This window comes from Xenopus laevis, chromosome 3S (assembly GCF_017654675.1).
Source record: "Xenopus laevis strain J_2021 chromosome 3S, Xenopus_laevis_v10.1, whole genome shotgun sequence".
Taxonomy (NCBI): domain Eukaryota; kingdom Metazoa; phylum Chordata; class Amphibia; order Anura; family Pipidae; genus Xenopus; species Xenopus laevis.
Window position 1 is genome coordinate 35,607,111 of NC_054376.1, and position 27,866 is coordinate 35,634,976.

Sequence of the window (27,866 nt, forward strand, 5' to 3'; positions counted from 1 at the left end):
TGATTCATGTAAGAGCTTGGTATTGGGTGCTAAGCCTTGGAGAAACTTGATAATCTTGTGCAAAAGATTGCACATATATTAAAGGGGCACTATCATTAAAAATGTGCAATGCTTCTTAGAGGAACATTGTTTTGGAAAGAGGAGGTGTGTTTCAAACATTGAAGTCAGAGAGTTGAGTATATTGGGCCAGATTCAATTCAGTGAGAAAAAGGTTTATCATGTGAAAAGTCATGGACGAAATTCAATTTGAGATGCAATTCAATTCAAAAAAAAAAAAAAACGAAGCTCGTGGTTTATCTTGTGAAAACTCTATTGAAGTCTATGGGGAAAAAACTGGAACCCGAATTTGGAGAAAAGCTTTTTCTCCTCGAATCTCGTCTACGAATTTTCACGTGATAGACCGAGATAACTTTTTCTCACTGAATTGAATTTAGCCCATTGTTGGCTAATGATCTAAACTAAAATGATCTAGAACCTTTATCTTTCCAGCTCTGATCTACCTAAAAATATAGAAAATAAATGGCAAGTGAATATTTGGTGATTTGGATGAATTTTTCATTTTATCCTAGAAAATCGAGATGTCTCATGACTCCTTGGAATTGGATATTGGTATACTGATCTTGGCAGTGAGGTAAGTGAGTATTAAGCTATTGCAACAACATGATTTTTAATGAATGTACCCCTATTGGAAACATTATAGCTACCTTTTCTGCTTGCATATGGGAATGTGTTAAAGGAAAACTATACCCCCAAAATGAACACTTAAGCAACAGATAGCTTTCATCATATAAAGTGCCATATTAAAGAATCTTACCAAACTGGAATATATATTTAAGTAAATCTTGCCCTTTTACATCTCTTGCCTTGAGCCACCATTTTGTGACTCTATCTGTGCTGCCTCAGAGATCACCTGACCAGAAATACTACAACTCTAACTGTTACAGGAAGAAGTGTTGAAGCAAAAGCCAGATCTCGGTCTGTTAATTGGCTCATGTGATCTAAGAAGTATAATTTGTTTGATTTGTTGTGTGTACAGTGAATCCTACAATCCCAGGGGGTGGCCCTTATTTTTAAAATGGCAATTTTCTATTTATAATTACCCAATGGCACATACTACTAGAAAAGTATATTATTATGAAAATGGTTTATTTACATGAAGCAGGGTTTTACATATGAGCTGTTTTATGCAATATCTTTTTATAGAGACCTACATTGTTTGGGGGGTATAGTTTTCCTTTAAAGGAGAAGGAAAGCTCCAACAGATTAGCCACAATAGTGCAAGCTAGAACGCTATATTTATTCTGCAAAATGCTTTAACATACTTAGGGGGTTATTAATCAAAGTCCGAATTTATCTCAATATTTTCTGCTACAAACAGATCAAATCTGCTCTGGGTTTTTATGCTTATTTGTTATTATATTTTCCCAAAAAATTAGCTTTGTGGGAAAAAATCAAGTTTTCACGATTTTTCCAGATTTTTTCATCTTATTCTCACGAATTTCAAGATTTTTTTGGAATTTTGACCCAAAAACTCAGAAAACTTTGGGGTATTGCACAAAAACCCAGCGCACATCAAAAAATCATTGGGACTCCTCCCATTGACTTATTTGCAACCTCGACAGCTCTGAGATGCGGGATTTTCAGATTCAGACTTTTCCATCCTCACGGTTTAATAAATTCCGAAAAATTCGTGATTTTTGCATTCTGAGTTTAGTCAATAACCCCCTAAAAGTTAACTTGAAGGTGAACCACCTCTTTAAGTCTACTTGAAAATCATATTAAACATTAAAAAAAAAAAATAGGTTGGTTTTGCCTCCAATAAGGATTCATTATATATTAGTTTGGACAAAGTACAAGGTACTGTTTTATTATTACAGAGAAAAGGGAAATCATTTTTAAAAAATTTTAATATTTGGATAAAATGGAGTCTATGGGAGCCTTTACGTAACTTTCTGGATAACGGGTTTCCGGATAACGGATCCCATACCTGTAGAAGTTTTTTAAGCTCATTTTAGCTAAACTTTACCATGATGATACTGGTTGCTGTATGGTTAGCCTTGAAGGACTCCTGCGCTTAGGGGATCAGACGGGATTGGAACAATTCTGGTATGCTTTTCTGATTGTGTAGTTGTACCTATGCTATAAGCCTAAGGTTCCACATGGTTATCCAAGGGACATATAAGTGTTATACATCTCTCCACCCATAAACTTAATTAGGGCCTCATTTACTGATTTTTCATATAATTTTACGGATATAGTAGGGGGCATATGAAATGTATGTAAAACAATAGCAACCAGTCCTTTTTATGGGTACTAATAATTTGAAGGACCTCAGGTCAGATGTCCTCCCTGAAATTTTCATGACCCATAGAGTTGCTGAGGTTCTATAAACCTTTTTTATGATATCAGCCCACAAATAATTGCTATATTGGATATTTGATTGATTCTGCATTACTCTTCTCATGTCAAAGATATGGGATTCCTTTACCAAAAGGATGTAGGTGAGCAGCAGAAAATATTTCCTTATGCAAGAAGAAGTAGCTGTTTTATAATTGCAGTAAATCATTAATGCATCACTCTACCCAGATTAATTACTGTTCATTCAGGTACACGGGTTGTTCTGATAATAGTGTCCCTACCACCACTGTACAATACACATTTTCTAATTAGAGCCTCTCCAGTGCAAAGTGAGGTATATGAGCTTGACAATGTACAATATGTCTGTAAAGGGACAATCCAGGTAGACATATTGATGACAGCAGAACCACTTTTTATATAATTAGTAAAAAATAAAATCTATGCTTCATTCTCATTAAAACTTTTTTTAGCATGATAAATGAATAGTCTGTATTTATATTAATAAAAACTAAATATATTTAAAGGTTATCGGGAGCACTAGGATGTTATCTCATCTAGAGCTCCAGAAACTCCTTTATTCTGGCAAAACATCATAAATGTAATGAAAAGTAAGAACTATTTAAAAGTATTGCAAAAAAGAAAAGGCACGGAATATGAGATGATATTGCAAGGATAGGAAACTTTCAGCCCTTTAGTTATTGTAAATCTTCAAAGCCCCCTGCATTCTCTTGCCAGATCTGTTCCCTGAAGGTTGCCTATCCTTGTTATATACAGTAGTATTGCTTAGTGAAAGATGTAGCATCATCTCTTTGGCTGAATATCACTTGTTGCGTCTTGTTTTTGGTCCTACCCATAACAGTTTAATTCATAGTATAACATGAAAATGCTTATATGTGTGTTAGCTTTAATTTAATCCCATTGCATACATTCCAGTGACAATCCTTAAAATGCTCAGTAGAACAAAATTATTTTCTCTAACTAAATAAGTCCATTTATGAGTAAAGCAGATGGAAGAAGAGGTTCCCAGTAGTGATTGAACTCCTCTCCTTTAGCTGCAATATGGAGGAACCCGGGAAACCAAAAGCAGACATCACCATTTTCTTTGCAGAACAATCAAAGCTGTTGACCAGATAAGAAGTTCAACGTGTGGTCTCTAAACTTAAGCAGCGTTTTATACATTACCAAATGCTGTCAATATGTTCACAGTATGTCTTGCACAGGTGCTAAAGAATTGCATTAGAATAATTACTTTTTTCATAGTTTTATAATGGCTTTTATTTTCACGTGTCCCTGGCACCATGGACAGAAACACAGATAAATTGATAGCAGAAAATTAGGACTTCATGGTGCAGATGGGAACCACAATCACCAAGATGACAGTACAGGCGGCCGCAGTGATAAGAGCAGCCATCTTACAGACTTTAGCTCGTCGGAACTCTGCCTCCTTCCTCTTTATGAGAGAGTCATATCCTGGGGTGTAGATATCTTCCATCCAGAACTCGAGATTATTGGGATTCAGAGACTCTTGCCCCTGCAAAAAATAGTTAAAATAAAAAACGGTGGCTGTACAACCAAACATTATCGTTGGGTTGACCTCAAGTCTGAACTGAGATTTAAAATAAGCCTTGGCATTTCATATACACAGAGGCTCAAGCAAAGGCCCAATAAAGAGCGACTGTCTACGGCAGTGGTCCCCAACCAGTAGCTTGTGAGCAACATGTTGCTCCCCAACCCCTTGGATGTTGCTCCCAGTGGCCTCAAAGCAGGTTCTTATTTTTGAATTCCTGGCTTAGATGCAAGTTTTGGTTGCACAAAAACCAGGTTCCCTACTAAACAGAAGCTCCTGTAGGTTGCCAGTCCACATATGGGGCTACCAATAGTCAATCACAACCCTTACTTGGTACTAACCAGGAACATTTTTCTTGCTTGTTTTGTTCCCCATCTCTTTTTACATCTGAATGTTGCTCACGGGTGGAAAAAGGTTGGGGACCCCTGGTCTATGGCATCTTACAGCAGCCCCTTCTGGCATTTTAGAATTTACAGGTTGCCAGTCCTGGCCTGGTTGTTTGGGGTTTATCTGGGTCCATGAGTCAGCCTGTGGTGGCATATTTTCTGAATATAGCAAAGTACATATCTCCTCTGGGAGACCTATTAAAATATTCTCCATTGGGCCTAATTGTAAATATATTAATGACTTTTTGATATTAAAGGGTAAATATGAATAATTTAAGTATTGTTGATTTTTAATATATATAGTCACTTCCCTATTAATCACAACATGTATGTTATGTGTATAGCCATCTACAATAGCCCCTTTATTAGAACTCCATATAGATGTTCTTGGGTCCCTGTCCATGCTTCAAATGAGTGGTGGGTGTGCCCTAAGGATTCCTACCAGAAGCACAGCAAGAGGGGGACAGCCAATCACAGCCCTGCAGTCACACAAGACAGACAGGCTTCGGTTCCCTTTCAGGTCCTGCTAGCCGCTGATTGGTTCCTTCCTACAGTGCAGTGAGCTGAGTGCCACCGGCTCTCCTGCAAAGCCTGGGAATTCAGGGAGCAGTAAGGGAGGGATTATTAGGATTTTTGCAGAAATATTCAATAAATCAGCCTGAAACACTACTTTTTTAAGCACAATTCTTCTATATCTAAATGAGTATAGCGCACTGGTACATTCTTAATTTTTACAAAAAATGTCTCCTTTAAATGTTTGTCCTTCAAAGTCCTTCGTTGTCTTTCATTGATAAAGGACCTCAAGTGCAAACCACTGTAAGCACAAGAGCAGCAGGCACTGGTTACCTAACTTTTGTATTCTGCCATATTTGATTTCCCTATCATTAAGTACAAGTTTTGCAGTTTCTAAACATCACCCTACAGCAAGTTTGGCCCATACCGAGTTAACCACAAATATCTCTTTGCTTTAGTCTCTGCTTACTCCAGAATTCAGTCTAACAGTGTGCATACTTGTTTTTCTATCTTTCAGGCTAATCTGAATAGATAACTTAAAGGGGAACTATCGCGAAAATGAAAATGTAATATAAGCTTCAGTATACTGAATAGAAACTTTCTAACTACAATCAATTAATTATTTTGCATCATTTCTGAAATAATCAACTTTATTTTCACTATCCCTCTCTCAGCATCTGTTTCTCTTCATTCTGTCTTCTTGCAGCAGTTGGGTGTCAGACATTCATTGACATTTAGATCCAATATATATATTAGGGGGGTGTTCCTTTCCTAGCAGATGTATTAGAGCTCACTCAAATAACTAATTCCAGTAAAAACAAAATCTAAAAAAATAACGGCCTTTTGCACAAATTCTGCATGTAGAGAGACATCATGTCTGGTGATTTAAATAGAGTGAGCTCTAATACATCTTCCAGGCAAAAGGAGCCCCCCCCCATAAGATATTTTGGATCTAACTGTCAATGATTATCTGACACCCAACTCCTGAAACAGAAACAGATGCTGAGAGAGGAATAGTGAACATAAACATTATTAAACAGTACAGATTTTAATTGATTGTATTTCAGTATTATGAAGCTTATATAAAATTTTCATTTTCGCTATAGTTCCCCTTTATGAAGGGCTATACATGAAATGGTTTAGTGCATTTCAGTACTTGTATAGCAAGCTGCTGATCATAACTGATGCCCAGTTGGTTTGGGTGGTTTTGAAAACCAAATCTACAAATGCATCATGTCTGCCAGTAGGGTTGCCACCTGGCCGGTATTTTACCGGCCTGGCCGGTAAAAATGCTAGTTGAACCCAATGTTATTAATAGGGATAAAAGATAAATATATAGGACGGCCGGTATTTTTTTCCAGAAAAGGTGCCAACCCTATCTGCCGTGTATTGTGCATTGTCAGGTAAACAAGTGAATGTGAGCCATGGGCCCTTGATCAGAGTGTGTACAGGTTTAGCCATGTAGACCTGCCTTTAAGGACAAAAACAATAGTCAGAAGGTGCTCTAAAATCTCAAGAAATAAATAAATCTGAGGTGCTAATCCCGATAAGGCTGCCCATCCAAAGTCTCCAATATAGTCATGCAAAAATAATGAAGAAGGATTGCACACTCTTAAAGAAAAGGAAAAACTTTATTTGCAAGTTACAACATATGGCATGTTGCCCTACGCGTTTTGACCAACACAGGTCTTCATCAGGGGCAAAAAAGGCAGGCCTTTAAGGTCAGCCAATAAAGTAAATTTTACTACGAAGAATTTATTAAAGGAAGAAGAGAAAATTCTTAAAAATACATCTGTATCATATAGTATTATGTTGATATTTGAAGGGGTTATAACAAGGGTCCTGCTATAAACATAGGAATAACATCAATCTCTGGCATGCAGTGTTAAGCACACCAGATATTTATAAGTAAAAAGGAAACAAAATGAAACAGTATAGGAGAAAGATGAAGCAAATATACAGCTAGTGCTATGGGATTCAGCTGACTGGACGAATACACAATGTACTTAGAAGAGGAATATTGTAGGAATGAAAGTACTTAAATATGTAAGCATCAGACTTCTATAGGCCCAGGTCATGCAAATTAGGTTTGTATGCAAAATATATATTTGTATTCACTGAATTGATTAACTCCTAAGCATCGGCTGTGCTGTATATTATTCTGCTTATAGATGGATAAAGCAACAATCCATATAACCCTGGCTTTGCTGCGCCCACCTAGATTTTATTGCAACTGCTTTTGATGATATAATATTGAGAAAATTACATGTTCATTTCTAAATAAGATGGAATAGCAGCTACATCATTCAAATTTGTAAACTGCAACTACCAGCAGCCCTTAACAACCTCCTTCATTGACAGCTTGATGGATATAGGCAGTGTCGGACTGGCCCGGCGGGACACCGGGAAAATACCCGGTGGGCCCCGACCTTCAAGGTGCCCTGCCGGGCCAGACCCCCCAATCGTAATAATTTAAAAAAAAAATGTAGCAGGCGTGATGCGCTGTCTGCGCATTCTCGCCTGCGCAGGTGCCGTCTGCGCATGCGAGCCGGCGTGGGACAACACCAAGGGGGAGCGCGGCGCTGGGGGAGCGCGGCGCTGGGGGAGCGCGGCGCTGGCACCGCAGCAAGGGGAGGCGGAGCCCGGGGGCCCTGGACAGCAGGCCCCCCAGTTTGACCCTGGATATAGGTAGTCAGTCCTGCGATATAACCTTTATATAGAATGACAGAACTGTGTGTAAATGTTTTGTTTCACAAGTACAGAGTCTGTTATCCAGCATTAGTGGTGGGTGAATAAATTCGGCAGACACTAATTCGTGGGAAATTGCCGCATTTCTAAGCAAATTAATTTGCAAAACTGCGGCGACAATTCGCCGGTAAAAAATCCACTGCGTCTAAAAGAAATTTACAAACGCATTAAAATTGCACGGTGCAAAATTATTCAGACACCCATTGTCTTTAATGCATTTGGACAAGTAGCCATGCGTATAAAAATTGTCGATTGTGTTTAAATTGACTTCATTGCGGTTTGCAAATTTTTTGGCGATTCACAAAAACGGCACCGTTTTGCCCATCACTATCCAGCATGCTTGGGACCTGAGGTTTTCCAGATAAGGGCTCTTTCAATAGTGTGGAACACCATACCATAATGCTACTAACAAACATTTAAAGGAACGGTGACACCAAAAAATAGAAATCTTCTAAAATAATAAACCATTAAGTGCTGTTGTGCTGCACTGGTAATTGGTGTATTTGCTTCAGAAACACAACTATAATTTATATAAACAAGCTGCTGTGTAGCTATGCAAGATTCCATTCAAAGCTGAAAAGGAGAAAAGCCACAGGATATACAGCAGATATCAGATAAACTCTGTAGTATAAAATAAGATTCTTCAGAAAGTAAATGTTATCTATTGTGTATCCTGTGCTTAAACAACTATAGTTCAAAGGAAACACATTGGTTTTACCAGTGCAACACAACAGTACATTATTTTGTCATGCCTTTAAAACACTTTAATTTTTTTGGTGTTATTGTTCCTTTAAGTATTAGAAATTCAATAGGAATGTTTGTCCTTTAATGTGGATTTATGCTCTCTTAGCCTAAAGTACAAGGTACTGTCTTTATGGTTTGTTTAAAGGACAAGGAAAGTCAAATTCACCGGAGAGGGCCAATTTCACCCCTCATTGAATTTAATCACTAACCTGGAACTTCTGGCCTGCAATCCTCTTATGTAAAAGAATTTATCATCCGGGGCTACTGTCCATCGTACCACCATGTGTCTTCATTTTCTGAAGGATGCATTGTGTCAGATATACTGGGGGTAATCTAACAAATTGGCACCCCATCCCCAGTGTATTTGACATTGTGTAGGGCAATGTGTATGAAAGATAGTGTTGATCACTGACCTGCAGATCAAGTGCTGTCAATCTTCCTTTCTCTCCTGAGTTGTGTGCGTATTCCTCTATAGTCCATGATGGCTGGGTGCGCTTTACCTCTGTCATTTCTGTCAGGCGCATATCTGTATAGATTGGGTTACTTTTCATGTGAGACTTGAGCGACGCTGGGTATGGATGTGGGCTGAACACCTGCTCCACCATAAATGACTCCTTATGGGACTTGGGCATCCGATGGAGATGAGGTATTTCATGCTGGCGATCCACCTGTACAATGTGACAACAACATTTGTGGAAAATAAAGTCATTCTGTATTACTATGGCTTATGCTAAGATGGCTGTCAATAACTTGAAGCTAAAAATCTGCAATGTAAAAATCTACAAATGCTTTATTACTATTTGTCAATGAAAACTCTTCATCACTAATTTACATTCTCATACAATAATCCTTGCTCACAAATACACCAAGCTCAGCAACAAAACAGGACACAGATATTTATTCCCACAGGCAAAGAAAAGCCTAGGCAAACATTACATATCTCCCAGGCTAAAGAACAAGAGGGAGGACATGGGTGAAATTAGAATTGGAAAATGCATGATAGCGCAAAGTTAAAGGGACAAAGGCAACAAAAAACAGAAAGCAGTCCGCAGGGACAAGGTGAGGAGAGGAAAATGAAAGACATAAGAAAATGGAACATTTCAAAGAAAGGGCAATAACAGAAAAGTTAATGAGTAAACATATAACAACGGCTGGCAATGAAAAAGCAAGAACAGAGAAAGAAAATGCAAAAGTATCAGTGGAGGGGTTAGAGGACAAGGTAATAGCAACAGATAAAGGCAACAATAGACAAAGAGAAATCTATAGAGAAAGCTAAAGAACACAACACATACAATTTACCAAACACACACACAAAACCAAGGTAATATTTTCTAAACATTTAATATGTGCTGACTTCGGGTGACAAATCTCCCTTAAATGTTTCTCCACGACAATAACTGGTTAAACCAACGCAACCCTTCTTTCTTCCGAAACTTTGGGTGACTTCGCAATGTGTAGCTTATACCACCAGCCATTTTCAGGAGATTTGTGGATTTGCAGGAGTGCATTTTTATTGTGGGTGACAATACTTCCTGCTGGCCATCACCTTAAGGGGCAGATTTATCAAAGGTCAAGGTGAATTTTTGAATGAAAAAAGTTTGAATTTTGAGCTATTTTTTGTGTACTTTGACCAGGGAATAGTCCAAATTAGATTAGAATTTGAAAAAAAATTGAAAATTTTAATAACGAAATGTATTATGTACTGTCTCTTGAAAAGTTCGACTTCGACCATTCGCCATCTAAAACCTGCTGAATTGCTGTTATAGTCTATGGGGGACCTCCTAGAACCTATTTGGAGTCAATTGGTGGACTTTTTTGGGAAAAACTTTGAATCAAATTCGATCGAATGCGCTATTCCTTCGATTCGTATGATTCTAATTTGGTTGGTGTGAATTCGAATTTCGAAGTTTTTTCAGTTTGAAATTCGACCCTTAATAAATATGCCCCTTAGAGCAGATTTTCTACCAGTTACTAAAGTAGTATCACGAGCAGGCCATGATAAGTATGGAGCCTACCCACTAGCTACATACAGCAACAAAGGATCAAGCATAAAGCTGCTTCCACTGTGCATACTCTATCTTGGCAATGAATGTCAGGGAGTGACAAACAGGACAAAGCATGGCCAAAGCTTCCACTTTGCTTCATAATCTACTGCTGCAGCAAGCACTGGGTGACATGGTGCAACAGCAGACTGATGGTGTGAATATCTATGTAAAGCACTGCGTAAAATGTGTCAGCACTATATATATAAAATATTAAGACAAACCAGCCCAATCCTGGGACTGATTCTTTTCCATAGTACTTATATATTGGTCAAGATCAGCAGGCCACCATAAACAGTGAGAATTGTAACTTCATGTTGTTGGTACAGCTATGGCCTGCTCTTCCTCAATTCACTTTATGCCATACCATGCCACCCAGCATTCCTCAGAGCAACCACCTTTTCACACCACCATACATCCAATACCATCTTTCTACTTGAACCTTTTTTTTTCCTTGCTGTTCCTTACCCCTGGTATGCCATCCCTGAACTCCTCCATAATAAAATCTTTCCACAGCCTCATGAAAACCAGACTTATATATAGTATAGTATAGTATATAGTATAAATATATACTGTATATATATATATATATATATATATATATATATATATATATATATATATATATATATATATATATATATATTTGAAATAAAGACTATAATTCAAAGTTACTCCATCATCTTTGAAGCAATAGCAGCAGTAAGCTATAATTTCTCAGAACATGATATCTAGTGATGAGCGAAATGCGAAACTCATTGAAGTCATTACCTGCGTGACAATGTTTCTCACTCCAAATGCATTAAAGTCAATGGGCTTTTTTTCTTATGGCGACTTTTTTTGTCCTAATGCTTTAAAGTCAATGGGTGTTTTTTCTTATGGCGGACTTTTGTCATAATGCATTCAAGTCAAGGGGCATTTTTTTTTATGGTGTTTTTTTTGTCCAAATGCATTAACGTCAATAGGAGTTTTTTCTTGGTGAATTTTTATCGCAGTTTTGTGAAAAAATTTGCACATGCCGATACGCAGCATTTCGCCGCAAATCCATGGCTGGCGAATAAATTCACTCATCACTAGTGATATCTTCTAACTCATGTGTTTAAACATTCTTAGATTAAAGAGCCCAATAAAGTGAGCATATTTGGTCCAGAGGGTTAGCTGTGTTGTGTCTGGGGTATAAAAATACCCCCATATATATAATAAAAGGCACTAACTTTGCCTAATATAATAACATGTGTGCTTCTAAACAGGTCACCAGTAAATGCTACCTGCTGATTGGTTGCTATGGGTTACTGCTCCTGGGCAAGCGTTTTTTTATATAATCCCCCCATAGTCTGCTATGTGATCTACATGGCAATGTTTGAAAAATATCTAAACCGTGGGTATTCCTATGGGTTTTCCACTAATAGCATACTGGTAAACCTAGACCAGAGAACATCTTCTCCCAGAAGCATCTTGCAAAGGAATCACATGAGCATATACAGTGCGAGGAAAGCATTGTTTATAGTGCTTGCTATCTAGACCATCAATGAAAAATTCATGTTTTAACATCATATTTTAATGAAATAGATAAAAATAAGCTTCTAGTTTCATGGGTCTTAGACATTTCTGAGGAACATTTTAGGTAGATTTACACATTGATCTCTGTAAACTAATAATTTGCAACTGCTTGGCCTCCAACTCTTGCTAAACTACCCCTTCCAAGCTATGTAAATGTAGAGGAACTTTTACATATGTATTTGTGACATGGCATTTAGTGAACACCTATAGACTCTGTTGACCAGATCTGACAAAGTTTATAATGGCTTGTATATTGCAATGGGACTACAAATGAAAAAGGCTACCTCTTTTGACTTGCGGTGCCAGTCTCTGCTGTTCTGAGCTCCTTTGTCCTTTTTGTCCTCCTCGGAGATGCTAGTTTGTTTAGGGAATGCCCAAGACCTGCAGTCATGTGAAGCACTGCCTATCTTAGGTTCGCTTGAAGAAATTTCTTCGCTTAAGGAACGTACTGTTCTCTGATTATAGAGATTCTTTTTCAGAGCTTTAACTCGAAGGCTTTCGCTGGTATTATTGATATCAGAGCAACAGCACTCAGGTTTGCTCTCCCCATTTGCATTGTGGGTATTTTGATCATGAAATGAACAGGGAGAGGCTCTTGTGCTATTTATTACATCACTGTTGTGAGACAGACTCTCAGATTCCCCTTTTATTTTGTCTGGTGGAGGCTGTATTCTCTCATCCAGTGTATTGAGTTTGGCCAGCACTTGAGATACTTCATCACGCACACCAGAAAGTGATTCCAATTTCTTTTCAATCTCCCCAATCCTTCGAACAAGTTTTCTGACACTGCTCTTAAGCCCCTCTTCCTCCCCCGTCTCTGTCCGAGGGCCCTTAGTTGGTTTACTGGCTCTGTTAGGACCATGTTCAGGAGAGCTCTCAGGTTCTAATCTGGGAATTTGAACCAAGGAGCCACTGCTATTGTAACAGGAAGACTGAGGAATTCCAGAAGAACCACAAAGACTCATATCATCTAGAAAACGGAATATATCACTGATATCATCACTAATGATTTCAGAATCTGCCTCAGATTGGTTACGAGCCCGTCCTTCTGTATACCGACCACAATTAGCAGGAACAGTCTCCTTTCCTTTTTTGACCTCGGACTGTTCTGTCTGGGTTCCAACACTTTCTGTTTTGTCTACGCTGAACTGACAAGCAGGAAGTTTTGTATTCTTTTCTCTAAATCTCCTCATCGACTCCTGTTTTTCCACATCTGGAGGTTCACAAAATTTTTTCCCATTAGCCTTTAATCCTAGTTCAGGTATGAAAGAATGATGTCGTTCTGGACCTGATACAAAGCTACTGCTTTGTACCAAGGCAGTGCTAGGGTAACAAAAATTTGTCTCTTTTCGGTTAAAAAAGGAACGCTCAAAGTCTGGCACCTCTTCATTGTTTAAGCTCCAGCTCTTAACTGGTTTGGTTGTAACTTGTTTTGGTTTGTTTGAAATTTTTTTCAGGTCTTGTGATCCAGGGCCAGAAGATGGTCCAAAGTAAGTGGAGGCCTGAAGGTCATCTAAACTTTCATGCTTTGCTCTACGAAAATCTTCTGTGGAAGAATAAACAGTGTTCAGATAGTGGGAACTGTACGGCATTTCAAAACTGTGATTAAAGAACACAGTCTTAGGGCTTATTTTACCCTCACTCTTTTTCAAGGTAGGAGAAATTCTCATGTTATGGAAATCGTCTTTAAAAATATTTCTCCTCTTTCCACTAGTAGATGAGAGCCTAAATGGTTCCTCATTTGGTGTGGGTGGAAGGGATTCTGGCTCAGACAATGGTTGACTAGGGAAGTAGGTACTTTGCATTTCACACGATTGGGGAGTAACCATGGGGTAAGAGTCTATGGTCTGCAGTCTGTCCAAGGATCCCGCTCTAACATTGGCATCTTTTTTAACACCAAGTAGGAAATTTGGTTCTGGAAGAAATGTGCGGCGCCCTTCTCTCTCTTCTTTATGGCAGCTGGAGGTTCTAGTTATGGAATAACTCCGACTGGTATTCTGAGTTTCCTTGTGAGGGGCTATATCTGTTCCACTGTAGCCATCAGTGTCTGACTCTATAGTTTCTTTTTGATTCGACTGCTGTTGAATAGGAAGTTTGTCTTTGGCGACTCCTTCATTCATCTGTATCAGATTAAATATAGTAACTATATCAGCAGCTGCAATTATTTTCTTGGACTGCTGATTTTCTGCTGCATTTCGCATCTTGTCTCGAAAGAGGCTTGCTGGAAAGCTTGGATCTTGGCATGCTGTGTAGTACAGAAGGCTGCGCAACTTGGCCAGTTCCGGTAAGTCATACCGAGCGCACAAGGATTTACAGAGGTCTTGGTAGGAAACAGAGTTTTGCTTAGAGTCTAAATCTTCCAAAATTTTTACAAGTAGGAAGGAGGAGTCCTGAGCTTCACCCATGATGACAATGGATTTCACCTCCTATGGAGAAAAGAAACGTAGAATAAATACACCTTTGAATATGTACATTTAAACATGATGTATGCAATGTCTTAATTGTTATGAATATGGAATCAATTCTATAATAGTAAAGATCTATGTCCTTGAAGTTCATGTTAAGCATCAAGTTATGCTCCATAGCACACAGAACCCAGGTACTCAGCATGGTTGAGGAGGTTGATCTTTCCTAAAAGATTGTACAGTCCTCCATATCACTAGGCTAACATCACATGTTGCTTTCTCCAACTTTTTTATATTCCAACTAAAAACTGTGCATGTTGATTTCCAGTGACATTAAGGTGACATTGTCACAAAAGAACTACTCTTCAAAATGCACATAAAGAGGCCTATTTACTAAAACGCAACTTTTTCTCACTATAGTAAAAAAATAATTAGACCAAACGCCAAAAAAGTTTAAACAAATTTGTTTGACTTTTTCGATATAACGCTCAAATCATGAAACATTTTGAGTTGTTGCTTGAAACGAACGAAAACCAGCGCAAACAGCTGGAAAATATTGAGAATCCTGAAGGTAAAAAACATGTTCCAATTGTTAAAGGGACCGCCTGCCATTGACTAATACATAATTTGGGCAGGTTTTAGCTGGAGTATTTTTGGATTCTAATTTTTAGAAGTTCAGAGCATAATAAAGCTAGAAAATTTCGAAGGTTTTTTGTTTCCTCTAAAAATTTGAGTTTTTCATTTATAAACTCTACCAGAAAAATTAGAGGTTTAATAAATAGGCACCAAAAAGCTACCTATGGGTAATGTTGATCGTTTTTCGATGATAGGTCTGCTTTTGTAAGTTTTTAAACCTGACTGTTTTGACAACCTTACCATCCCTTCTGGATTAGCCATGGATGGAAATAAGCTTGGGAAATAACCTCGAAGACACAGATCTTCACAAGCAGTGGACGTCTGTACCTCTAAGTTGGTATAGTAGCTCTAAGCTAAATACCAGGTTGCTTAAATCACTCAATTTCAGTTAATAATTCATAACCACAAATCAACAAGCTTAACCAAGCTTCCTGTAATGCTCTAGCCAAGGGACACATACATTTTACTGTTTCCCTCTCACCCTTCCTCTGTCTTGTCTTCAATTAAATAAATCATTAGAGTCTAAGATTAATCAGTCTTCCTACAGGGTTCCATCTTCACAATGCATGGTTAATTACCAAGGCTGTATGCTACATGTAGACTATTAATTAACATTGGATCCTTAAGAGACTGCGCTGTAATAGGGCTATTTATTGGATTGGATGGAAAACAAGCGCATCTATCAGAAAGACAGGTTGCCTTGTGTATTTAGTTGGTAGAGGGGAGGGATGAGTGGGTATCACCACTACCAAGTTAATAAATCTGAACATCTGTGCATGAGACAACACAATAGGTTTACAATAGGTGAATCACATTACACAGGTTCTTTTACCAAAATGTACTATTCCATCATTGTTGTATTAACTATACAAAATTTGTTTCAACAACAGTCCCTCTCCTTCCAAATGCTAATATCCCCACTTCTGAGATATTGACACCATCTCTCATTAATATACCTGCTAGTCCCTTCCCAGAGGCTATTATCCCACTGCTACTATAGGCACCATGTTACCCTACTATACCTGCTATCCCACAGCCACACTCCCTTCCCAGAGGCTATTATCCCACTGCTACTATATACACCATCTCTCCCTACTATACCTGCTATCCCACAGCCACAGTCCCTTCCCAGAGACTATTATCCCACTGCTACTAAAGACACCATCTCTCCCTACTATACCTGCTATACCACAGTCACACTCCCTTCACAGAGACTGTTATCCCGCTGCTACTATAGGCACCAACTCTCGCTACTATACCTGCTACCCGACAACCACAACCCCCTTCCCAGGGACTATTATCCCACTTCTACTATAGGCACCATCTCTCCCTACTATACCTGCTATCCCACAGCCCCTTCCGAGAGACTATTATTTCACTGCTACTATAGGCACCATCTCTCTCTACTATACCTGCTATCCCACAGTCGCAGTCCCTTACCTGAGGCTATTATCCCCACTGCTACTATAGACACCATCTCTCCCTACTATACCTGCTATCCCACAGTCACAGTCCCTTCCCAGAGTCTATTATCCCCACTGCTACTAAAGGCACCATCTCTCCCTACTATACCTGCTATCCCACAGTCCCTTCCCAGAGGCTATTATCCCCACTGTTACTATAGGCACCATCTCTCCCTACTATACCTGCTATCCCACAGCCACACTCCCTTCCCAGAGGCTATTATCCCACTGCACCATCTCTCTCTACTATTTCTGCTATTCCATAGTCACACATCCTTTCCAGGCTCTTCAATACTGGCACAATGTCACCCAACTATACTATAGAGGCTAAGATACCCGTTTCTACTATAATATATAATGGTCTATTTTCTTAATAGTTTTTTTAATTATTTGTGTTTTTCTTCTTTCTGTTGGGGTTCATGCTAATCATACAACTGCACTGTTTTACCTGTAATTAGAGGTGGTTGGGACCAGTGAGTGACATTGATGATTACCAAGGAACATTTTGTTTTTGCCTGTTTTTTTTTTTTGTAGACACACATCGTGCCATTCCTTTAATAGAATAGTTCCCTTAACAATGAATGTGCAGTGTGCTTGAAGGGTTTGTTCACCTTTAAATTAACTTCAAAAAATGAAGACCAGTTGAAAAGTTCCTTAAAATAAGCCATTCTTTAATATACTAAAAGTTAACCTAAAGGTAAACCACCAGACAGTAGTTGTCTATACTGTGATTGTGATTGGATTAGTGGAAGAGTTTAAATGCCGAGAACTTCCCACACCAGTCAGTTGAAGTGAAGAAGCTGCTCGGATGAGTAGTGAAACGTCTTCATTGATTTTAGATTTACCTATACTAGATATACCATGACCTGGATGAATGAAAATCTTCATAGTCGTGTTGTCTATACTGGTTCATAGTTTTTTTTAACAGAATATTTTTATTTGATTTAATAGATATGTGACATTGACACTCAGTGATAAAGTAAACAAGGCCTTCTAAAGTATTTAACTGTAAGTATTGGGTCAGTTGTGGTTAGGAGAAACAAGACCCAATACATGTACAGTATGTAAGTGTACTTCCATAGTAAAAACCTTGGCTGGCGGAAGCTGCTCAATCCCTGCAAAACAAATACTGGACAGCAAAGAAATGCTAATAAAGTGTCCCAAATGTTTCCCCTTATGTACATATACATGAAAACAAGTTGTTTGTCAGAACTCTGACACAAATCAAGTCCTACTTTTATGCATAAGAATCTTTCAAGCATTTGAGTAGTGTCCCCAGGTTTATATACATATAGACAACATATGACTCTTTCCTACCCTATCTGTGACCAGTCTTTGATGATAGATTTTCAGATTTTAAAAAGAAACATTTCTAACATGGTAAAATTTTGCTTAAATCTAAATTGTATCAGTTATTAAAATGATGTTTAAACTATATCATATAAAATATCATATATAAATAGAATAATGTATATTATTGACCTTTGTATACTGACTCATGATTATTTCATCTGACAAGCTTTTTCATCTTTTATTTATTGTAATTCACAAGCCTCATTTAATTCCTTCCTCCACTCCAGAAAGCCAATTATCAATGTCTATCTGAATTTTCTTTGCATTCATGATTCAATTTTATTGCATATACATGTAATGTGACTTGGGGAGAATCACTTATATACAGAGTGTGTGTGTGTACAGTATGTGTATACAGTATGTGTGTGTATATATATATATATATATATATATATATATATATATATATATATATATATAGAAACGTAGTAACGGACAGCACTCGCTTGTAATGCTCAAAGGTATCTTTATATCAAATGTTAAAAAATGACATCACCATATGTATGCACATATAAAAAGCGACGTTTCGAGCCTACATAGGCTCTTTATCAAGCCATGTGTAGCAATGGTATCAAGAACAAACATAAACATGTGAGTATTTAAGGATCATCAAAGGAAGTGACATCGCAACATATTCATTATCTTCTATACAGGGTTGATACAATGTATACTGAACACTGGTTGAATTAGATACATAACACTTGTAGAAACAGATATAGCTACAAAAATAAATACAAATTGTAATCCTTATTAAGGCCTGCTGGATGAAGTGAATGTAACCTTTTAATCCACCATACTGCCCGTTGTTTAAGCCTAAATTCACGGTCTCCTCCCCTAACTAAGGGGGGCACATGCTCTAATACCATGAACCGTAATTGATCCACAGTATGTCCCTTTTCTTTGAAATGACGTGACAATGGTAAAGCAGTGTTTCCCAATTTGGTGGTGGACTTGTGTTGTGATATCCGTGATTTGGCCTTTTGGATAGTTTCCCCGACGTAAATCATGCCACATGGGCAAACTATCGCATACACCACAAATTGTGATAAGCAGGTGTGGTATCCCCTAATTTGAATAGACTCTCCAGTACCTGGATGTAAGAAAAATTTGCCTTTAATCACATGTCGGCACTGTTTGCAGTCAAGGCAAGGATACATACCACTGTTATGTTGCCCCAAAAATGTGCTCGCGACTGGTTTATATGTTGGCACTGAAGTTAATTTAGACCCTATAGTTTTTCCTCTTTTGTATGAGATCAGTGGAGGGGAAATAAATTCCCTCACCGTAGGATAGGCTCTCATGGTTTGGCTTGAAGAACTATTCATATATCGCGATGCTCTCTACCAGGAACATTGTGTGGCCTGGTGGAGATATATAGACGATATTTTTGTTGTATGGCGGGGTGACACTGGTTCCCTATCTCGGTTCCACGATCATCTCAATTGTTTCCATCCCTCCATCAAATTTACGCTAACTCATGATGTTAAAGAAATTTCTTTCTTGGATGTATTAGTTTATAGAGAAGGAGGGCTACAGACTAAACTATACTCTAAACCTACTGACCGAAATCAGATTTTACATTTTGATAGCAACCACCCTAGGCACACCAAACATTCGATACCAATCAGCCAGTTAACACGGGTTCACAGGTTGGTTAGTGACCCAGTGATTAGGGATGTCCAAATCAAACAAATGAGGCATAAATTTAAAAAGAGGGGGTATCCATCACAAGTATTGGACAAAGCCGAAAAGGCTATAGGACAGTCAAAATCTAGAAAAGTGAAGGGCCCTAGAATTACCTTTGTTACACAACACGGTGGACTTTCTAGACAAATAAATGGCATCCTACAGAAACATTGGCCAATTCTATGTAGAGCCTATCCTATGGTGAGGGAATTTATTTCCCCTCCACTGATCTCATACAAAAGAGGAAAAACTATAGGGTCTAAATTAACCAAGACTTCAGTGCCAACATATAAACCAGTCGCGAGCACATTTTTGGGGCAACGTAACAGTGGTATGTATCCTTGCCTTGACTGCAAACAGTGCCGACATGTGATTAAAGGCAAATTTTTCTTACATCCAGGTACTGGAGAGTCTATTCAAATTAGGGGATACCACACCTGCTTATCACAATTTGTGGTGTATGCGATAGTTTGCCCATGTGGCATGATTTACGTCGGGGAAACTATCCAAAAGGCCAAATCACGGATATCACAACACAAGTCCACCACCAAATTGGGAAACACTGCTTTACCATTGTCACGTCATTTCAAAGAAAAGGGACATACTGTGGATCAATTACGGTTCATGGTATTAGAGCATGTGCCCCCCTTAGTTAGGGGAGGAGACCGTGAATTTAGGCTTAAACAACGGGAAGTATGGTGGATTAAAAGGTTACATTCACTTCATCCAGCAGGCCTTAATAAGGATTACAATTTGTATTTATTTTTGTAGCTATATCTGTTTCTACAAGTGTTATGTATCTAATTCAACCAGTGTTCAGTATACATTGTATCAACCCTGTATAGAGGATAATGAATATGTTGCGATGTCACTTCCTTTGATGATCCTTAAATACTCACATGTTTATGTTTGTTCTTGATACCATTGCTACACATGGCTTGATAAAGAGCCTATGTAGGCTCGAAACGTCGCTTTTTATATGTGCATACATATGGTGATGTCATTTTTTAACATTTGATATAAAGATACCTTTGAGCATTACAAGCGAGTGCTGTCCGTTACTACGTTTCTAGATTGTGGAGGACTGACCGGAATCCCCAAGGGACGTGCACCGCTGAACTTGCTGTAAAGCGTGAGTGCTGTTGCAACTTCTTTTTGTATATATATATATATATATATATATATATATATATATATATATATATATATATATATATATATATATATATATATATATATATATATAGCATGCTTCTCTCCAAGAGCTGTTTTAAGGGAAATATAAAACATTGGCATCTTTAAGAATGTAGGTCGTATAGGTTCATTCAGAGTACCAAGAGTTCTACTGCCGATGTAAAAGGACATTAAGCTTTATTATGTAATATAAAATACAGATAAAGTGCTGTGTCAACACAATCACAACATTGTAGCATAATTTTCGTAGCATAAGCAGTTATATCATTCAGTTAGAGTATTTTACTCATTTTATTTGGAATGATACAATGAACTTCTTTAACTAAAGCAAAAAATAGTATCCTTCCTTCTAAATCAAATGTATGATAGTCTTGAATGTCCCTCTCCTTTTCATACAGCTGACCTACCTTATCCTTATCAGTAGTCTCAGGTTATAGCCTCTGGAAAGTGACTGTGGCTGTGAAACTGCAGGTATAGTAGAGAGAGATTGTGCCTATAGTAGCAGTGGGGATAATAGTCTCTAGAAAGTGACTAGGGCTGTGGGATAACAAGCATAGTAGAGAGAGATGGTGCCTATAGTAGCAGTGGGATAATAGTCTCTGGGAAGGGACTGTGACTGTGGGATAGCAGGTATAGTAGGGAGAGATGGTGCCTATAGTAGCAGTGGGGATACTAGTCTCTTGGAAGGGACTATGGCTGTGGGATAGCAGGTATAGTAGGGAGAGATGGTGTCTATAGTAGCAGTGGGGATAATAGTCTCTGGGAAGGGATTGTGGCTGTGGGATAGCAGGTATAGTAGTGAGAGATGGTGCCTATAGTAGCAGTGGGATAATAGTCTCTGGGAAGGGAGTGTGACTGTGGGATAGCAGGTATAGTAGGGAGAGATGGTGCCTATAGTAGCAGTGGGGATAATAGTCTTTTGGAAGGGCTGTGGAGGGATAGCAGCGTTTACTTCATTACCATTTTCCAGAAGATCTAGGACTCATTTAAGAATGCAATATGTAGTGCAAACAGCATCCAAATGTCATTGCATCAATGTATGTCCCTCTCGGAGTAAAACACCAGTTTTGCAGCAAGGTGCTAAGCACAATCATAAGGAAGGTTTTAAGTTAACATTTGCCTCCAGCAGGTGTTCCATCCAGCTTTGTGTTACCCCTGCTCACGCAACTAACTTAGGAATGACATGTCAGAGCCATTTTCAGTGTCTGGCCAAGCACAAGCAAAAACAGGCTTCAGCTCCCTGTCAGCCTGGCTGCTTATTGGTTAGGGTTGCTACCTATCTGGATTTCAGCCGGACAGCCCGGTATTTGGAAGAGCTGTCCTGGTAAAACCTCCCTGTCTGGACTTCCAAATTAGGAAATCCGGACAAGACATTGAAAATAATGACATGGCAATCAGCCAATTGCTGATCACTATATGTAGAAAGGAACCAGCAGCACACTGTGTTCAAGTTGCAAAAGTGCACCAAAATTTATTAAGCCCACATCATACAATTAGGCTAATTGTATGATGTGGGCTTAATAAATTTTGGTGCACTTTTGCAACTTGAACACAGTGTGCTGCTGGTTCCTTTCTACATGTTATTATGACCCAGTGACAGGAGTGGGTCCTCCAGTTACAGCACCTGACACTACAAGAAGTGTGTATCTGTAAGGTGAGCGCTCCACGCTTACAATTGCTGATCACTATGTCATCAGTCTCTCCCCAACATCACCAGCGCTCCCCTGTCAGTTGCCCCGCCCCCAACATTACCGGTACTGCCCTCACCTCCAACGTCATCTACCCCACCCCCTGCCTGTTTTCAGGCCCAGAAAAGGTGGCAACTCTACCCCTCCTGTCAGCATCAGACTGGGGGCCCAGGGCCAACCATGCCTGCAGGCTCAGGGCCTCCGCACCATCCCCCGGGCCGCCTAGCCGAGAAGTCTTCTCTTCCCTTGACCCTCCCTCCCTGCACACACGTGTGCACGCATACCTGTATCTGTCGAGTTAGGCGCGTGACCATGTTCAGGGAGGGAGGTAAAGGAGAAGGAGTCCAGGGACCGGCAGGGCCCAAAAGAGCTGGGGCCCATCAGGTTTTTTCCCGGTGTCCCGCCGGCTCAGTCTGTCCCTGCCTCCTGTGCGCATGCAAGCGCAATTGGCAAACTGGCACCATTTGCAATTTTGCAGAATCTCAACTAGGGGAGTGCAGGCAGAAGAGGTATGGGCACAGCGCCCCCCCCCCCCCACATTATTGCGCCCTAGGCACGTGCCTCTTCTCCCTACCCCTAGTTCCGGCCCTGGCCATTTCCAAAACCACAAGTACTATTACAAATGCGACAATTCTCATCCTCATTAATGGCAGACTCATAAACAAGCCCTTTTTGTGTATGAAGTACTAGGATAGTAAGAATAACATTTTCTATATTTAGATAAGGGCAGATTAAGAATACAGTGATCACAAAATGCCTGTGTTTTGAAATGTGTTAGTATAAACAACATCCCATGCTTGCTCCTGAGGCAGTTTTAGTAAAAAGCTAATTTTATGCATTATGAAAGCCCGCTGATTGGGAAGAAAATCTTCAAAGCGAACACCACAAAAGAGAAAATGGGTTAGAATCAAGATCTTCAGAAATGCGCAGCACTGGGGGGGGGGGGAGTCTGGTAAAACAAGTTACAGCTGATTAGACTGAAAGCAGAAACTGTGATTTAAATCTCTGTTTTAGGTGGAAATGTGAAAGTGCTGTAAAATCTGCAAAAGGCAAGCACACGGTCCTAAAATAGAAAATGTAACACTTGTGTGTGTATGAAACATCTCACACAGAAGTGCGACTCCTTTTCTCTAATTGACCCCCCCTTCCCCTCGCGTGACTGATAGAGTTTTATGAGTTTATACACAAAAATGTTTTTTTTGTAGGGACTCTACAAACAAATGCACCGCAATGCCATTGCCAACTCTTGACAGTCAGCACAGTAGTGTCTAATATAGTAATGATAATAGTTCAAGGGAAAGAACTGGAGGGTACTGGATTAGGATCCAGAACTGGAGGACTTGCCAGTGATGTTCACAGGTGCAACTCAAGATGGACAAGGAAGGAGAGGCAGCTTTGGTGCCCCCTATTGGCTTATTTTAAAGCAATGAAATACAAAAGGATTATGTGGGGGGTAATAAGGAATTTTTTCGCAATGGTAGCTTAGGCTAGAGTCCTGCATCGGGTCGGGTACTTGCGGAATACCCACAAAATGATTGAGAATTGGGAGGATTATTCTTCACTTACCCAGTGTGCTGGTGGCCCACGAGTACCCAATCTGCAGTGGGAAGCTACAGCTGGCCAATCTAGGGGAAACAGATGAAAATTGAGTCCAAATGGTAAAAAAGGCCAGTGTGACATCACTTATGGTCAATGTGACGTCACTTCTGGACAGCGCAGTAAACACACAGGGTCGGACTGGACATGGGGGCGCCCACTGGGTTACTAACCTCTGGCCTCGGGTCTGGGGAAAAGCCATATGATTTCAGGGGTATCTAGGACAGCAAACAACCATTATTGTCAGTTTTCAAACACTCCAAGGGAACCCAGCCCCAGACTCTGGAAACTACTGCCTTAAGGTGGCATAGAAGCGGTGACTAGATGGCTTAGAATGCATCAAAATTTCAATATAAGGATTATCATTGATGTGAGAGTTTTCTCTCACCCACACATCCTATTGACTTGCTTACTGGGCAGCATTTTTATGTTACTATAAGTTTTTGAAAGAGTCATTTTCCCACCTCTGATATTTGCTTCCTCTCATCCTACACCAGGCTCCCACAAACCCAGCAGCAAAACTGCCTCAGAAAACTCTACTTTATATTCTGCCTTTACAGGTATATGATAATATAAATGATTTCTTTGTGCCCATGTAACTTCATCGAGTCTGATTCATACAGTAAGCCCTTTGGGAATTCTCCTTGTGCTTGCTTCAATAATGCACATAACATCTACTTTACTTTCCTAATAAATATCTGTAGAGTGGTATTGATTTGTCACTTGTACAATGTCATCCTGTCATATGTTCATCGAATACTTTTAATATTCTGTGTGCATTGTGAATGCTAAAATAAACATGTATACGTGTGGGATATATGATAATGCTAGTATGACAAAAACCTATGGATTTATAATGAATATATTGAAGTAAAGCTGCTTTTGTGTCTCTGTATGATATAAGCATGTTCCTCTCTTGCAGGTAAATAGTGCCCATGGAACACACTAATTTGTGCACTCATTTTTTATTGTCGGCTTAGGGAAAAATAAATTGAAGATGGGCCGCATGTATTCTTCTGTGTACATGGCATAATGCATCAGTATCAGAAGTAGGGCTTCTACTGGAAATGAAGTACTGGAACTACTTTTGCTAGGGCTGTTTGTTTTTTCAGCATTTTGTTGTGCACCAAGCATTATAGCTCAAAAAAAGGATTTAAGAACTATCTACTCAGTCTTTGGAATTCTAAGATAATTCTCCATGTTTTTGTTCAGCAGATGCACACAAAGCTTTGGCTTACTGCAAAAATGTGTTGCACCGGACAGTGGAAAGGTTAATGAGCTCCAGGAAACTTTATATTCATATTGTGTGCTGGTCAAGAAAAACTCAACCCGAACCCGACCCAACCCGTTGTGCTTCCCCCTTTATATACCTGTGCCCGCCCTGCTGTGACATCATGAAAGAGGCAGGGCTACTGCATGGTTTAGGGCCTGATAGCAGGCACAAGGCAGCCCCATCCTTACTGCCTGCAGTGAGTACATGGTTTTTTAAACACCCTGTGCCAGTTAGAGTTACCTAACCTGTATGTCTGTGTGCCACCCAAACCTGTTCCTTATCAATTAAGTTGAGCTTAATGTTTTTTTGCACTCTGCACCATCTCAGGGGCAGTGCGGCAATAAGGCGAGTTGAGCCCACTGCTTACCAGGGTGGGCAAAAATTAATACTGGAAATTTGGCATGTGTCCCCCTCCCACTCCAAAAAAGGTGAGTGGGGGGAGGGGGTGTCAGCAGAACAGGGGCTAGGATCATCCCTGAGCACTCTTCATGATAAGTTCCCCATTGTTTAAAGTAAATATACCTTAAAAATATGGAATATTTGATGTCAGCTCACAGACTCAGCCCATGTCCCAGAATCATTATAGATTCTGGTTTTTGGCAAGTACAAACCCCTACCGAATCCCTATTCATTTGCCACATCTGCCTTTAAATTTACCACTTGGTTTTTCCCAGTAACGGAACTTGGTGGGGCGGGCCCTGGTGCGGGGCGTGCAGCCGGGCCCGCCCCCATCCTTGTCTATGTGATTTTCCTCTGCGGCTGCAGCCGACTCCAGCCGGCTGCAGCGTGCGCGATCTTCCGGGGGGGGGCCCTGTGGGGGTGCGGGCCCTGGCCCAGTTGCACCCCCTGCTCCCCCGGTAGTTACGCCCCTGGTTTTTCCAATGAATGCACAAAAAAATAAACCAGAGAATGAAATTTAGATAAGGAAACATTGTATGCAAAATAAACCTAGACATATAGACCATAAAACACAACTTAGTCAAATAACAAATGACCATAAGACCCTTCTTCCAGCAATAAAGTCAAACTCCATCATAATCTCCATCTTCACATTAAAAAAAACTTAAAGAAAGACAAAATGATTGCTGGTTGACTCTAGACAACAAAACATCTAATCTCCTTAATCTCACTGTAATATTTGATAGCACAACTCATGCCGGTAGACAAGTGGTTTTCACACTTTGGGGCTTCTGGTACAACTTTCAGTGGAATTATAGCATCCTACTATGATTGAACAGCATCTAGGATAGTAAATAAGCATTCACCCTAAGCATCATCCTAATTGGCCATCAGGCTGTTTTATAGGAATATGAGGGAGAATGGAAATGCATTATGTACAATTCATCCTAATATCAAATAAACACTAATTAGTCTTTAGACTGGAGCCCACATACATTGATTTTTAACCGCCTAGGAGGGCAAACTCTCCTAACCATTATGTTCCATTCTTAGTTCAATGTGGTGTTCATTGTGTCCAGGAGGGGCTACACAACAAACCTACTTTTTCCCAATTTCATAGATCTTCATAGTTCCGTGTTGCAGTTTCAGTATCTGAAGTTATAAGAGAAAAATGAATTCCCTAAAACCCTACTGAATTGCTATCTTCAATTTAAGAAAATATTTTGTATGTATTGATAGCTTATGAAGTGAGAAATATTACCCAATAGATAACTAAAGACTTTATTAATCTAGATCTTATTGTGATGATGTAGACTTGACTGTTTCATACCCTATGAATATGAATAGTTAATGAACTATATTTTGTAAATCGTTTTCTTCCTTATCCATTTACTAGTAAATGACAATTATAATAAATACATTTTGAAAAAAAACCCTGTTACAGTCCCCTTGTAGGTGCACCATTTCACCACTCATCCAAGTAGCTTCTTCAGTTTAACTAAGTGGTAATTAATACTTCAGTAGTTCTAGAAATCATCACTGCCTGCCTTATATTGATGTTCATGTAGGAACCCATAGGGTTAATATGCCTCTATGGCTTTAATTCCATACCCTGCCTCCCTTTCCCTAGTTGCTGGGCAAAAGCCCATGTATCTAGTTTACATTTCACCTATCCAGTTATTGGCCAAGAAGTGTAATGACCACTTCATACCATACTTCAATATAGTGCTTGGAAAGGGGTGGATCTTCCTCTTTGGCTACTGGTGTCCTGAACGACTGGTTGTTCCCATTGAGCCTGGGTACACCAAGGCCCAGTCGGGGACCAGGGAACCCCGTGAACGAAGTTAGCTAGAGACAGGGTTATATTTGTTATAGACTCTATAGGAGAGTAAGATAGAGAGTACAGATAGTAACAGCAGCTTTCTGCTCCATCGAGGATCTGTAGCAGGGAGTAACTTCCCAAGGCTCCTAGATTGCCTTTAATGAAGGGACCACAGTAGATAGGGTGTCAGGCTTAGACTCCTTCTCCTTGACCACTCCGCTGGGTGGGATCCGGACCACTTCAAGGTACATCTGCCTGGGATTCCTATTACTACTTGACTACAATGCCTATGATAGTCACATTCCTCAGCTGTATCATCCTTTGCCTGTCTCAGCACTGCTAATACTACTTGCATATACCTCATCATTGTAAGTAAACCTGTGGGATATTTGTCTAGAACAAATAAACTGTTACTTCTTTTGTTTCACCATAA

The 27,866-nt window shown here is 39.5% G+C and overlaps 1 protein-coding gene across 1 annotated transcript in view; it reads right to left on the reverse strand.

Annotated features, from left to right (window-relative positions):
* Positions 1–2,398: 2,398 nt before the first annotated feature.
* kiaa1024.S (membrane integral NOTCH2 associated receptor 1 S homeolog) overlaps positions 2,399–27,866 on the reverse strand; it is a 42,071-nt gene continuing 16,603 nt past the window's right edge. Inside the window, exons 2-4 of the mRNA XM_018255210.2 lie at positions 12,203–14,344; positions 8,730–8,984; positions 2,399–3,889 (exon numbers count right to left, since the gene is read on the reverse strand). Coding sequence (XP_018110699.1) covers positions 3,692–3,889; positions 8,730–8,984; positions 12,203–14,323 — 2,574 coding nt within the window. The 5' untranslated portion in view covers positions 14,324–14,344 and the 3' untranslated portion in view covers positions 2,399–3,691. The remainder of the gene's footprint in view (positions 3,890–8,729; positions 8,985–12,202; positions 14,345–27,866) is intronic.